A 14,654-nucleotide genomic window follows, 5' to 3' on the forward strand; every position below is an offset into this window, starting at 1 on the left:
ACGCTGGACCGCGGGCAGCACAGTCTAGCATTTTCTGGGCCGTAGCAGAAAGTAACACATGTCAAATGAAGCGGACTCTAACACAGGGTCAACAAAAGGGGCTGCTGAGGAAGAGCCCACATTAAACTAGGCACTACGTGTAAGCACACTTCTATGTCAAGTGGGCTAGGGCGGCGTGGATGCCTGGTCAGAGCACTTTATGGTGACTGTAAAAACTAATTTCGGTTAAGAGTAATTACGCCTGAGTGACTGCTGGAAGCATGTGAAGCCACAGTCTTTTAATACTGAATTTGATCTACTCTCAGGTCTTATATTGTAACAGACCCATTTTACTTTCTGTGTTTTACCAGCTTTTGAACTGTCCTCGTAAACCCAGAGAGTTTTTCTTTCCTTTGTAGTAGAAGAAGTAGAGTTCAGTGCTCTGATCCACTCCTCTCTAAACTTTGATTATCCAGCAAGGCAGGTGCTCCTTTTTAGGAAAAACATTTAAAGGCAGGCTTTCTCCTATTGCTCTCATATTTCAGAAGTCTGCAGAGCTGCTGAAGGGCTCACTAATTTCCTGGATATTCTACATCAACTGAGGCCTTTCAAATATGTCTTTACTGTACGTGATTTCACACCAAGCTGCCTTTGTGATCCACACAATAAACTCTACTGTGGAGCATATCTTTCACCTTTATTTTCACTAAAACAAAAGGGCAAACTTACCTGAAGCTTTATCACCAGATGACAATTGACTGGACGCTGGTGTGGGCCCAGACGGCTTTAAGGCGTTTATCAGAGATCCCTATAACGGGAGCAAGACATTTATGTGAAACCGCAAACGAGCCTTTGGAATAAAGGAACATGTAAAATGATAACATAATTTAAAATAAGCGAGCACAAACACTTTGATTTAGTTTAATTTTGTTTTTTCCGTTTCAATTTAAGTCAGTATTTTTAAATGCTTACCACATGTAAGATCGTATCAGAGATGGGAATATTCCACAAGCACCAAGAAAACAGAGTCAGGCCTGTTTAGCTGGTGGCTATTTCCTCAGTGCCTAACACAAGACTTGGCACGTAAAAGGCACCGGGATATTTGATACACAAATGAAGGAAGAAGTTAATGAATGAAATAGGTCCTGGCTCTCAACAAAACTTATAATAAGGTTAGAAAGCAAAACTGTTCAACTTATCCACCTCCAATCAATGTTCCTTTCCTCTTGGCAAGGCAAGAAGATTTGTGCCTTACCATGTGTCCTCCAAGGTGAACATGGAAACCTCCAGAAGAAAGACCAAATGCTAACCGCTTAAGTGTCATGTTAAGTCACGGCAAGCTAAGGAGTAGACAGCCACGTCTGAGAACTCACAATAGGCAAGTTCTGATGTTCAATCTCAAACACAATCTACCATTATTTCTAGAGACAGAGATGAGTAGCAGAGCAACCAGGTTTCTTAGGGAAAGTCTCCGAGAGAGCTTGGTCTACCTTTCACCATCTCCTATGATTTTCTTCTGGATTGCGTAACTGTTTATAATATAACCTATCTTTGTAAGAGACAATGTTTATCAGGCAACAGCCTGAAAGTAGACATAACACACATCACTGAAGATGCAAGGTCTGAAAGACAGGGATTGCAAGAGAAAGCAAGAGAACCTATCCCCTGGATGCTGACACAGGAAGGTACAACGAACAAAGCAGTGGACAGGAAGAAGTTGGAAGACTTGGGTTCCAGCTCTGGTTCCATCATTTAATAAAAACCATGGAAGCCTGCGTTAGTCACTTGAGCCCCGGCTTCTTCATTAGTGAAACATAGCTGAACACCTGTCTTGTCTATATGGTTGCTGTATGGATTAACTAAGACAATGTTAAATGAAAGTAAATTTCAACTCCATACAGACACCCCATATACAAATATAGAATTATGACCCAAGATTACTAGGTGCAGGATGTCACATGGCCTAAAAGACAGTATCAGGTCCTAACTGACCTACCAGGTCAAGACTGGCATAAACTGTGGGGAAAGGATCACAGGCCTTTGTCAGACTTACAGTTCCTTTAAACAACATGAGGACCTAGTACAGCACTGTCTTCAGTTACAAAGACGGTCACTGCAGGTCACGTTAGCAAAGCCCAAAGCAGCACGTTACCTGCTTAGCTTGGTGAGCAGACGCTGGGGTCAACATCGGGTGAGGTGTTTTGGCTGCAGAGTACGGCACTGAAGAACTGAAAAACACAAAGCATATGCTCAAGAGAAAGGCATGACTGGGTGTAAATCACATTCATCCCCGAGCCAACCTTCTGTCCAAAACATAGTATCAATTTGGGGGTAGAATATAGATGTCTGGGACCCTAATCAAAGTCATTTGACATTTTTCGGATTGCAGACTGAATTCTTTAAATGACATTTGGGTCTTTAGCATAAAAGTCAAAGCAGCGACCTGTAATCCCAGGAAAAAATTATGAATATTCAGAAGTAGATCCTTTTCTTATCTGGAGACTCAGCCGTCTGCACCTCCTCCCCAACACCCACCGCCATTCCGGACCACGTGGGGACTTCCTGATTCTGTTTTCCAGGCCTGAGAAAATGTTCAACAGGATCTATGGGATGTATATGATCTGGCTCAAAGAAGAGACCTCAGCTTCTCACGGCAACCAGCCCTGGGAGCCCAGCGCTCACGATGTCAGCACACAAGAGTCAAACATACCACGGTTCCGTTCCCGACCTGCACTTCTGCTATGGTATGAAAAGTGCATCCAGTGTGTGTAGAAAGAGTTCTCACCATCTTTTGTTACCCCTGAACACAGTAAGCAGGGAACTGTTATTTCAATAATTACTTAGTGTTAATATGTGATGGAAAAAAATCACCTGTTTAACACAAAGCTCTATTCTTGGCTCCTGGGAGCAATTCTTTCCATCAATCTATCTGTCCTCAGCGCAGAGCTACTTTGACTAGTATGCATAGGAATAGCAATTATAGGACCTGGTTTTATTTTTCAGAACTCTCATTTAGGGAGAATTAATAATTTTCCATTGAAAGATTAACTTGGAAGAGGAAACACAAAAATAAGCCCATGCCTCATAGAAAAAAATTATCAAACATTTTAATAATCTTACAGTCACCTCAGGATACTCTCCTGGAATAATACAGGAACCTTCCCAAACAAACTTTATTAGATTCAGAGAGGAGAAAAAAGGCAGTTATTTTCAATGAAACAGAACCTCTTTATTTTCCTACTGAAGAGAGAAGGAGCTGTAAGTGTGTCCCTCTCTGAAGAGACACACCCCTGTCCCCCTGAGACGCTCCACCAAACAGGTGCGCAGGGACACTGCTCCCTCATCTGCTGACTCTCCAACGAGAAAAGGAATGTGTGAGTGAGATGCCGGGGCTGAGAAATCCCTGGGTCGACACAGCAGACTTAGGTGGAAAAATGGCTGCAGCTCAGGCGAGTCACGAGGGCAATGAAAATCTTGCACGCTTTCTTAAAGATAAGCAAAAAATAAACTACAAATAAAAAGAAAAGCAGCAGTTCACCCAATTTTAGAACATTTTTTGCACCCTAAACTTAGTTATGACATGACGGTAAATTAAATCATGCATGAAGCAGACTGAGTGTAATTATTGTTCTATTTACTTGTGATAATGCTATAAATCTCTTGGGTGTCCTAAATCCCCAAACACACAAAATGAGGATTCACAGTACTTACACACCGGGCCATATGACAACCCGCAGAGAAATGCTGCTCAGTGCCATCAGCTAACAAACCTACTGGCTAATCGGACCCACGATGATCCAAGAGCACAAACAGAAAAGAACAGTGTACTACCAAACAAACGTGTTCAAAGACCTGTGCGGGACTGTGAACCAAAACAATGGAAATCAACAGCTAGCAATGTTCAAGAGAAGATGGAAATGCTAAACTTGGAACTGTCCTATTTTGGAGGACTGTATTCTACTTTCTAGCAGTATGGACCTGAAAAGAGATCACTGGAAATTCATTTGAAATGTTCTGTTCCACAGCTGAAAGCAGAAGCCAAAGGACCACAGGCAGAAAATGGCACTGTCACATATATTTACTACATGAGTCTACAAATGACATTTATACTACTGCCAACACTAGGGCACTGCTTTAGAAAGGAGGAATGGAGTTACACAGGTCACTAAGAGTAGTAAAATTAGGTTCTTGGAGAAAAACAACTGCAACCGAACTTAAGTTCTCCGACTTTCCATTACCCAGACCATCCTGATAAAAGTTAATACACAAGTGGAGGTGAGCATATCAAGTATGATAAACATCAAAAAATGTCACAACAAACCTCGATCAAACACTGCCTTGAACACAGGAAAGCCATTTTTTGGTCTTTTTGCCACACCCTATCAGCACTGCCTGCTGACACAGGCAGGCTAATGCACACATTCTAGGGCTGTGTACTCTACACACAATGATCAAATTGGGTTGTTAAGATTGTGAGGCATTAAGATGTTGCCTAGGCCCTTTCTTAGTGGTCCCTTAAACTTCAATGAACTTTAACAAGGCAAATATTCATACTATTGTTGTGAAAGGGGCCAACTACTCATTCTTCTGCCTATTTCAACATTTTAAAGAGCTTAAAAAACAGACCTGGTTATGTTTTATTTTGGTAAGTCTGATTCATTATCATGTACATCTTTTTATAAATTCACATATGACACAGTGGATCTAAACTGTGAAAGCTGCTAAAGTTAACTATTTAATGAACTATGACTTTTTTGTAATTATTTAAAGGTGAAGCAAGTAAGGGGACAGGACTACTTAACAAGAGCAACTGAAGAAATAAATCAGGAGAGAAAAAGAAAATAATAGAAGGTATTGAAAACAAAAGCTCTCAGTTCATTTCTTCACCTATCGGACTGTAGTAATCGTAAAGTTTGATAATCTTGGCAAAGATATGGGGAACCAGATTGTCACACACTGCTTGTGGGAAGGAGAAATTGGTATAAGCTCTACTGAGAGAAAGTTGACAACAATTGTAAGAATTATATGTATGTATATACACTCACATATATGGATATCTCCTTTGCCTCAGCAGTCCTACAACTGAGAATTTATCCAACAGATATGGCTGCAAGCATGCAAAATTATCTAAGTGTCAAATTGTTTTAGCATTGTTGGTAACAACATAAGAAGCACATTCCTGAATTATCAGTCAGTAGAGGAAAAAAAGCTATCAGTTCACTTTTAGGTGTTTCCTATGTCTTGTTACCACCAACTACTGTGCCCTATTGGTAAATTTTATGTCTCTGAAGACTCAAAGGCTTTCCAAAATATCATCTAAAAGTCTGCTAAATCAAACTGTAGTTTTTGCACGCATGTCTAGGTGCCAAGTAACTTAAATAATGCAAGTTGGAACTGCATTACAGCTTTAAAAAAGACCTATATTAAATATGGAAACAGGATTCTTAAGAATTTATAATGACATGGAAAAATGTTAACAATTAAGTTTATCTGCCCACACCATGCAGCTTGCGGTATCTCAGTTCCCTGACCAGGGATTGAACCGGGCCACGGCAGTCAAAATGAGGAATCCTAGCCACTAGAGCACCAGGGAACTCCCTCCAAATTTTACTTTAAAAAACTAAATTTTCATGGAATAAAGATGAAGACACATGCAAACAGTGATTAAACATTTGCAGTGGGAATAAAGGTAATTTAAATTTTGTTCTTTTTTAAACTATCTGAGATTTTCATACTATCTACAATGAACATTTGTAGTAAGAAAAATAAAAGAATGAAAGTTTTTTTTAAGGTTATGGTAATTACTATAGTTATTATTTTTAAAGTGGGGCAACATCTTTAAGTCAGTGAAGGAAAAAAACTGTCAACCTAAAATTCCTTACTTAGGAAAAATATCTTTCAAAAATAAAGATGAAATAAAGACTCTGGAATACACACAAAAGATGGAAGAATTCAGATCTAAACCTGAAGAAATGTTAAAGAAGTCCCTGAGCAGAAGGAAAATCATACCAGATGGAAACCTGGGACTGAACAAAGGAATGAAGAACACCGGAAATGATAACTATATGCGAAAAGAAAAGATATTTTTCTTCTAATTTAGTTCTGTTTAAAAGATAATCAACTATTTATAAAAACATATCATGGGATTTATAACATAGGTAGAAGGACAATATACAACAATAGCACAAAGGTGGGGAGGGGAGAAATAGAAGAATACTGTTATAGATTCTTTTACTATATTTTAACAGTATAATCACACTTGAAGATAGACTGTGATAAGTTAAAGATGTGTACTATAAACCCTAATGCAACTACTTAAATAACACACAGAGGTATAGCTAATAAGCCAATGAAAAAGATAAGAGAATCATGAAAATATCACTAAATCCAAAAGGCAGAAAAAGAGGAAAATGGAACACAGAACAAATGGGACAGACAGAAAACAAATAGCAATATAACAGATTAAAACCCAAACATGTTAATTATCACATTAAATGTAAATGACCTAAGTACTCCAACTAAAAGTCACAGACTGTCAGATTGGATAAAAAAAAAAAAGATCCAACTACATGCTGTCTACAAGAAACCCATTTTAAATATAAAGACACAAGATAGGTCTAAAATAGAAGGAAGGATAAAAAAGCTATACCACACTAGCACTAAACAAAGAAAGCTGGACTGGCTACATTAACATAGGAGAAAGTAGATTTCAGAGCAATTAATCTTACAAGGGAGAAAGAGAGTTATTTTGTAATGACAAACTGGGTCATTTCTTCAAGAGTATGTAACAATCCTAAACATTTATGTAACTAATAACAGAACTTCAACATGAAGCAAAAACTGATAGAACTGTAAGGAAAATAAATCCACAACTATAGTTGAAAATACCAACACCATTCTCATTAATTGATGGAACAAGCAGACAGAAAATTATCACTATCAACCACCTTAACTTAATTGACATTTATGGAACACTCCAACCAACAAGAGTAGAATACATGTTCTCTTCAAGTGCACACAGAACATTTACCAAGATGATGGATATTCTAGGTCAGGGACTGGCAAACTACAGACTAAAGACCAGCTGCCTGTTTTTGTAAATAAAGTTTTACTGTAACAAAGCCCATGCCCATTCATTTACAGTTTGTCTACAGCTGCGTTCAGGCTGCAATGGCAGAGTTGAGTAGTTGAGACAGAGACTATATGTCCCACAAACTTAAAATATTTACTATATGGCCCTTAAAAAAAACCCTTGCTGATCCCAGCTATGGGCCATAAAAGAAGTCTGAATAAATCTAAAGAATTCAAGTCATACAAAGCATGTTCTCTGACCACAATAATTAAATTGAGAATCAATAACAAAAAGATATTTAGAAAATGTCCAGTTATTTAGAAACTACATAACACACTTCAAAATAATCCATAAGTATAAAAAAAAAAGTATTTTGAACTGAATGAAAATGAAAAATAACATATACAAAATCTGTGAGATGTAGCCAAAGCAATTCTTAGAGGGAAATTTATAGCACTAAAATGCCTGTATTAGAAAAGAACAGTCTCAAATCAATGACATTAGCTTCTACCTTAAGAAACTAGAAAAAAGAGTAAATAAAACCCAAAGTAAGCAGGAAAATGAAATAATAAAGACCAAGTAAAAAAGTAATAGGAAAAAAAATCAATGAAACCAAAAGCTGGTTTCTTTGAGATCAATAAAATTGATAAACCTCTAGCTAGACTGATGAGGTAAAAAAAGACACAAATTACCACTAACAGGAAAGAGGGAACTGAAATCATGAATTCTATCCACATTAAAAGGATGACAATCAGTGACTATTACAAAAAATGTCATGCCAATAAATTTGACAACTCAAATGAAATGAACATATTTCTTGGAAGACACAAACTACCAAAGTTCACTCAAGAAGTGGATAAGCTGAATAGTCCTATATCTACTAAAGAAACTGAAATTTCCAAGCCAAAATGACTTCAGTGGTGAATTCTACCAAACACTTAAGGATGAAATAATAACAAATCTACATAAACTCTTCCACGAAACTGAAAAGGAACACTCCCCAACTCATTCTGTAAGGCCAGCATTACTCTGATAACAGAATGAAACAAAGATATTACAAAAAAACAAAATCTACAGACCAACATCGCTCATTAAGACATGAAAAAATTCTTAACAAAATTTTAGCAAATTGAATCCAACCATATATTAAAAAAAAAGGACAATACATCATTACCAACAATTGGTTTAACATTAGAAAACCGATCAATCGGGCTTCCCTGGTGGCACAGTGGTTGAGAGTCTGCCTGCCGACGCAGGGGACACGGGTTCGTGCCCCGGTCAGGGAGGATCCCACATGCCCCAGAGCGGCCGGGCCTGTGCATCTGGAGCCTGTGCTCCGCTGCGGGAGAGGCCACAGCAGTGAGAGGCCCGCATACCGCAAAAAAAAAAAGACAAGAAAGAAAACTGATCAATCTGACAAGGGCACCAAGACAATTCAAAAGGGGAAAAGAAAAGAGTCTTTTCCGCAAATGGTGCTGGGACAACTGAATACCCACATGCAAAAGAAAGATGTTGGACCACAAAGTCACACTATTTACAAAAATTAACTCAAAACAGATCAAAGACCTAAATGTGGGAGCTCAAACAATAAAACTTAGAAGAAAACACAGGAGTAAATCTTTATGACCTTGGATTAAGCAATGGTTTCTTAAACACATACCTATATGTAAGACACCTACAGCACAAGCAACAAAAGAAAAACATAAACTGAATTTTATCAAAATTAAAAATTTTGTTGTTCCAAAGGACACTATCAAGGAAGTGAAAACTATGCAAAGAATGGGAAAACATATTCACAAATCATGTATCTGATAAGGGACTTGAATCTAGATTACATAAAGAATATGACACCTCAACAATTAAGATAAATAACGCAATTAAAAAACAGGCAAAGGATCTAATAGACATGTCTCTAAAGAAGATACAAATGGCCAATAAGCACATGAATAGACTCCCAATTATCATGCATTAGTCATAAGGGAAATGCATATCAAAACCACAAGGAGATACCATGTAACACCCATTAGGATAGCTATAATCAAAAAGATGGACAATAACAAATATTAGTGAGGATGTGGAGAAATTGGAACCTCATACATTGCTAATGGGAATGTAAAATGGTGCAGCTGCTTTGGAAAACAGTTTGAACTACGTTTAGCTCAAAAAGCTAAATGCAGAATTACCATATGATCTAGCAATCCCACTCCTAAAACATTACCCCAAGTAACTGAAAGCAAGGACTCCAACAGATACTTGTACAAGAAGAAGCGAAACACCCAAGTGTCAACTTACAGATGAATGGATAAGTAAAATAGGACATATGCATACAATGGAATATTATTCAGCCATAAAAGGAATGAAATTCTGACATACACTACAACATACATAAATCTCGAAAATTTGAGCGAAATAAGCCAGACACAAAAGGACAAATACTGTATGATTCTACTTATATGATGTACCTAGAACAGACAAATTCTTAGAGACAGAAAGTAGAATAAAGGCTACCAGACACTAGAGGGAAGGGGGAGTAAAGAGTTACTATTTAATGGCTACAGTTTCTGTGTGAGATAATGAAAAAGTTCTGGAAACAGATAGTGGTGAAGGTTACACAACACTGTAAATGTACTTAATGTCACTGTACACTTAAAAATGGTTAAATTAATAAATTTTGTTATACATATATTTTACAATTAAAAAAAAAAAAGCTTCCTAACTGTTCTCCCTGTTTCTACCATTCCTCACTCCAGTCCTTTTCATCTATTCTCAATATAAGAACCAGAAGCTTCCTGCTAAAACCATAGGTCAAGAGAACTATCTGCATTTATCAAAGCTCATAGAGTTTTACACTAAAAAAAAGGTGAATTTTACTGTGTGTTAATTACGCCCCAATATTTTATTTTATTTTATCTTTTGCGGTACGCGGGCCTCTCACTGTTGTGGCCTCTCCTGTTGCAGAGCACAGGCTCCAGACACACAGGCTCAGAGGCCATGGCTCAAGGGCCCAGCCGCTCCACGGCACGTGGCATCTTCCTGGACCAGGGCACGAACCCATGTCCCCTGCATCGGCAGGCGGACTCTCAACCACTGCGCCACCAGGGAAACCCACACCCTAATATTTTAAAAAACTGCTAAATGCTTTTAATAAAGGAAACATAAATCCGATCAGTTTGCTCAACATCCATTGGTCAGCCAGGTCCTGACCGAGGCTTACTAGATGTTACAAGACCTGTATCCTGGGCCCCGGCCCTGCTATCCCTCTCCCTCCAGCCACCAGTGGCTGTCTGGCTCCTTCCTGAACCTGCCAGACATGCTCTCACTACAGGCCTGGTGCTTGGGGCTTTCCTCCTTAGGATATTCATGCGACCTGCTCTCTGGTCTTTGGTCTTTATTCAAATGTTAAGTGTCAAAAGACCCTGCAAGGCAAAATATTACATAAGACGGGAGAATCCAGCTTAATGGTGAAAGAAATATGGTCTGATATTTCTGAAATATTTTAGTCATTAGCTATGTATGAATAGCGCCTTCCTTGTTCCTATTTAAAATTGTAACCCATGTCCAGACAACAGTCCCTAAACCCCTTCTCTGCTTTAATTTTCTCCATCATATCTATCACCACCTAAAATACTACATATTTTATGTACCATTTGTCTCTTTGTGACAAGGGCAAGGTTTGGGGGTTTTTGGGAATCTGTTTTGTTAACTGCTTTATCCCTGGCACCTAGAACAGTGTGTGGCATACAGGAAATGCTCATAAAGTATTTGTAGAAAGAATGAATAAACGAATGCCAAAATTCCTGAAAGTAATGATCTATCCGGTGTGCTTTGGAAAAAAACCCAACCAACCAAAAATCCCACCGTATTTCTAACCTCATTCAGCCCTGCTTTCTTCATCCTCCATTTCCTGCCAGGTCTCTAGACATACTGGCCTTCTTTTACCTTCACCTCAAACATGCTCTGTCCTTTCCCAGGTCTGGGCTTTTACACATCCTGCACCCTCTGTTTATAACAATCTTCTCTCTACTCTGCCTGGCAGCTTCTGGTCACTGCTCAACTTTCAGCTAAAACACCTTTTCCTTCTCAACCTCCTCATCAGCCCCAGATTCAACCAGATGGCTTCACTGTGTGCCTTCTTAGCACCTTGTACGTCTCCTTCATCCAACTCATTACACTGCAGTTAGAGAACTGTCGATGTAATGGGTCGTTTAGTGGCTGTCTTCTTGCTAAGATCTAAGTGCCGGGAAAGCGGGGACCTGGTATGTCTTACTCACGACTGGATCCCAAATACCCAGGGTGTTATCATGCTCATGGCAGACACCCCTTAGGAACCTGCTGAATCAAGTGACTGAGCACTGGAGAGGAGTCTAGATAGCCATGGGTTTGCTCCAGATAAACCCTCTTCCTGAAAACAGGAGGTGAATATAAGGGATGAGGCCAATGAACATAAGACATACCAACGGCAGAAATGTGTAAACTCATCTTTTTTGTTTGTTTGCTTTTGTTTTAAAATTTTTATTGGAGTACGGTTGATTTACAATGTTGTGTTAGTTTCAGGTGTAGAGCAAAGTGAATCGGTTATACATACACATATATCCACTCCTCTCTTTTATTAGATTCTTTTCCCATATAGGTCATTACAGAGTATTGAGTAGACTTCCCTGTGCTATACAGCAGGTTCTTATTTAGTTATCTATTTTATATATAGTAGTGTGTATATCTTAGTCCTAGTCTCCCAATTTATCACTCCCCCCCTTATCCCCTCGTAACCATAAGTTTGTTTTCTACCTCCATGACTCTACTTCTGTCTTGTTAAGTTCATTTGTACGCTTTTTTTAAAAAGTCCACGTATAAGTGATATCATATGATATTTGCCTTTCTGTGTCTGACTTACTTCACTCAGTATGACAATCTCTAGGTCCACCCACGTTGCTGCAAATGGCATTATTTTGTTCTTTTTTATGGCTGAGTAATATCCCATTGTATATATGTACCCCATCTGCTTTATGCATTCCTCTGTCGACGGACATTTAGGTTGCTTCCGTGTCTTGGCTATTGTAAACAGTGCTTCAATGAACACTGGGATGCATGTATCTTTTTGAATTATGGTTTTCTCCGGGTATATGCCCAGCAGTGGGATTGCTGGGTCACATGGTAGTTCTGTTTTTAGTTTTTTAAGGAGCCTCCATACTGTTCTCCATAGTGACTGTAACCAATTTACATTCCCACCCACAGTGTAGGACAGTTTCCTTTTCTGCACACCCTCTCCAGCATTTATTGTTTGTAGATTTTTTTTTTTTTGCGGTACGTGGGCCTCTCACTGTTGTGGCCTCTCCCGTTGCGGAGCACAGGCTCCGGATGGCAGGCTCATCGGCCATGGCTCACGGGCCCAGCCGCTCCGCGGCATGTGGGATCCTCCCGGACCGGGGCACGAACCCGTGTCCCCTGCATCGGCAGGCGGACTCCCAACCACTGCGCCACCAGGGAAGCCCTGCCCTGTAGATTTTTTGATGATGGCCCTTCTGACCGTGTGGGGTGATACCTCACTGTAGTTTTGATTTGCAAGAAATGTGTAAGCTCATCTTATAATAAATCTCTTTAAGATATTACTCAGAAAAAGTTAAATGCAAAATTAAATATTTAAAATACACTTACCAAACTACTGCTTAAGAGAATCTGAAAGTAATTTTATAATGAATGTAATTCCTTCTCAAGCTTTCTTATTGGGGGAGGTGGTAAATACCAATTTCCACTTGTCAATTATGCTTAGATTCACCTATTATTCAACAAGTGGTTATTAAAAAGGAACTGCATTCCAGGCACCACTCTGGGCTTACGAGTTAAATAACTGCACCACAGTCCACATTCTGTGGGGAAAGGAAGAGATTTTCTTTGATTCCTTTTTAAGTTTTGTGTCTATTTTTCTTAAGTCAGAAGAAAGGGCAAACTCAGCACTGCTCCTTTAACAAAGCCCTTATCAATGATTAGCTCAGAGGAACCCTGGAGGGAAACAAAGCCTGAGATAAGATAAAGGAAATCACCAATAGGTGCTTCTCACACATGGTTAACAGCTAAAATATCTCAGAAATACCAGACCATATTTCTTTCACCATTAAGCTGGATTTTCCTATCTTATGTAATATTCTGCCTTGCAGTGGCTTTTCTTTGCCTACCCTACACTAGGAATCTGGCTATAATTCCCAAACTCTAATGCATAGTTCTTTCCCTTGAGAAGTTCACAACGACCACAAATGCCATCTTGGTCGAAACAGCATACCAAAGCTTCAAGGTCACTACAAGATAGCAAAGCGAGTAGGCTTGTTTTTGGCTGTTAGTATGGCCCTGAGATAACTAAGAAATTCCTGGCAGTGTTGATAAATGGACCAATGTGGCAAAAAGAGGCCAGTGGTCTAGTGCAGCAGGGCCACTCGATAAAGCCAAAACAGAACAGTGAGCAGACCTGGGGGCAGGGGAGTGGGAGAGAGCTAATGTAAACTGGAAAAAACACAGGGTCTGTGGCTGTTCATCTCACCGCTGGACTAGTAATGGGCACCAGACTCTAAATGCCTGAATGACACTGGTTCTCACGATCCCTACATTCAGACTGAGGAAACGGCCCTCAACTCTTCCTTCTTCAGCCACACTGAAGAGCTCCTGGCTACAAATACACAGAGCAACAGGGCACAAGCATATTCTATGAACCGTGCTGCCCAGAACAGTGACACCGAGTCAATACCTTGAATTCTAAACACAGATTCAGACTTAAGAAAAGTCAGCTCTGGCAGCAATGATCTGGCCCTCAGATATGGCATGAAGTCAAGCTAGACGTCTCCAAACAGAGCTGGTGCCTTTTAAAAGATTGTTTTTTCATACAAAAGGTATGAGAAACCTGAAAGAACAGGAATGCCTGGAGACAGGAAGGAAGGGAGGAGAGACGGTCAATCTCAAGATCATCACTGGGTTTTCAGAATCAACAGTCTGCATTAGAGTCGAACTGCCAACTCAGGAGCCCCAAGAGTATTAAAAAACAAAAGAAATCAAAAATCAAACCCCACACCTTACCTGACTTAGTAACTGTAATGTGTATCATATGTAGACTTACACATGACAAACAGCATACTGAGTATATATCACCAAGACTTTGAAGGTTTATGAGGCAACTGCTACTGCCAGTTGAAGAGGACAATCTCCTGAAAACCCAACTGTGTACCCAAGATTAGCTGTCCACTCCACCCCTCTTATAACCTACATTTCTGCAGGAAAAATAGGCACACTGTGACAATGGCAATGCTGCCCCCTGCAGGCAGTTCACCACTATTACAGAATAATTCACGGGCTTAAACACACTGAAAAGTAGTAACATACCCCATCGCTGCAGAGGGGGCTGTAGGATTATTCTTCAATTCCTGCACATTTACCACTTGAGGGACATTCTTCAAAGTTGATTCGGTCAAAGTACTGACAGCTATTTAAATAGAGAAGAGAAAGGCACATTAATTGCAGTAAAGGATCAAAAATTCTAGCCAGGTATAATGAATCACTAGGACACAAACTCAAGCAGAATGCACTTACTATATAAAGGAGATCTAGGTCGTCCTGCAGCACT

General features: G+C 39.4%; 1 protein-coding gene across 4 annotated transcripts in view; it reads right to left on the bottom strand.

Annotated features, from left to right (window-relative positions):
* Positions 1–14,654, bottom strand: part of NUP214 (nucleoporin 214) — a 101,245-nt gene that overhangs the window by 37,669 nt on the left and 48,922 nt on the right. For all 4 annotated transcript variants that reach the window (XM_082656226.1, XM_082656225.1, XM_082656224.1 and 1 more), the window contains 3 exons: positions 14,414–14,513; positions 2,132–2,207; positions 709–787 (listed from right to left, as the gene is read on the bottom strand). In XM_082656226.1, coding sequence (XP_082512352.1) covers positions 709–787; positions 2,132–2,207; positions 14,414–14,513 — 255 coding nt within the window. The remainder of the gene's footprint in view (positions 1–708; positions 788–2,131; positions 2,208–14,413; positions 14,514–14,654) is intronic.

Source organism: Grampus griseus (genome assembly GCF_964374135.1).
Source record: "Grampus griseus genome assembly, chromosome: 6".
Lineage (NCBI taxonomy): Eukaryota > Metazoa > Chordata > Mammalia > Artiodactyla > Delphinidae > Grampus > Grampus griseus.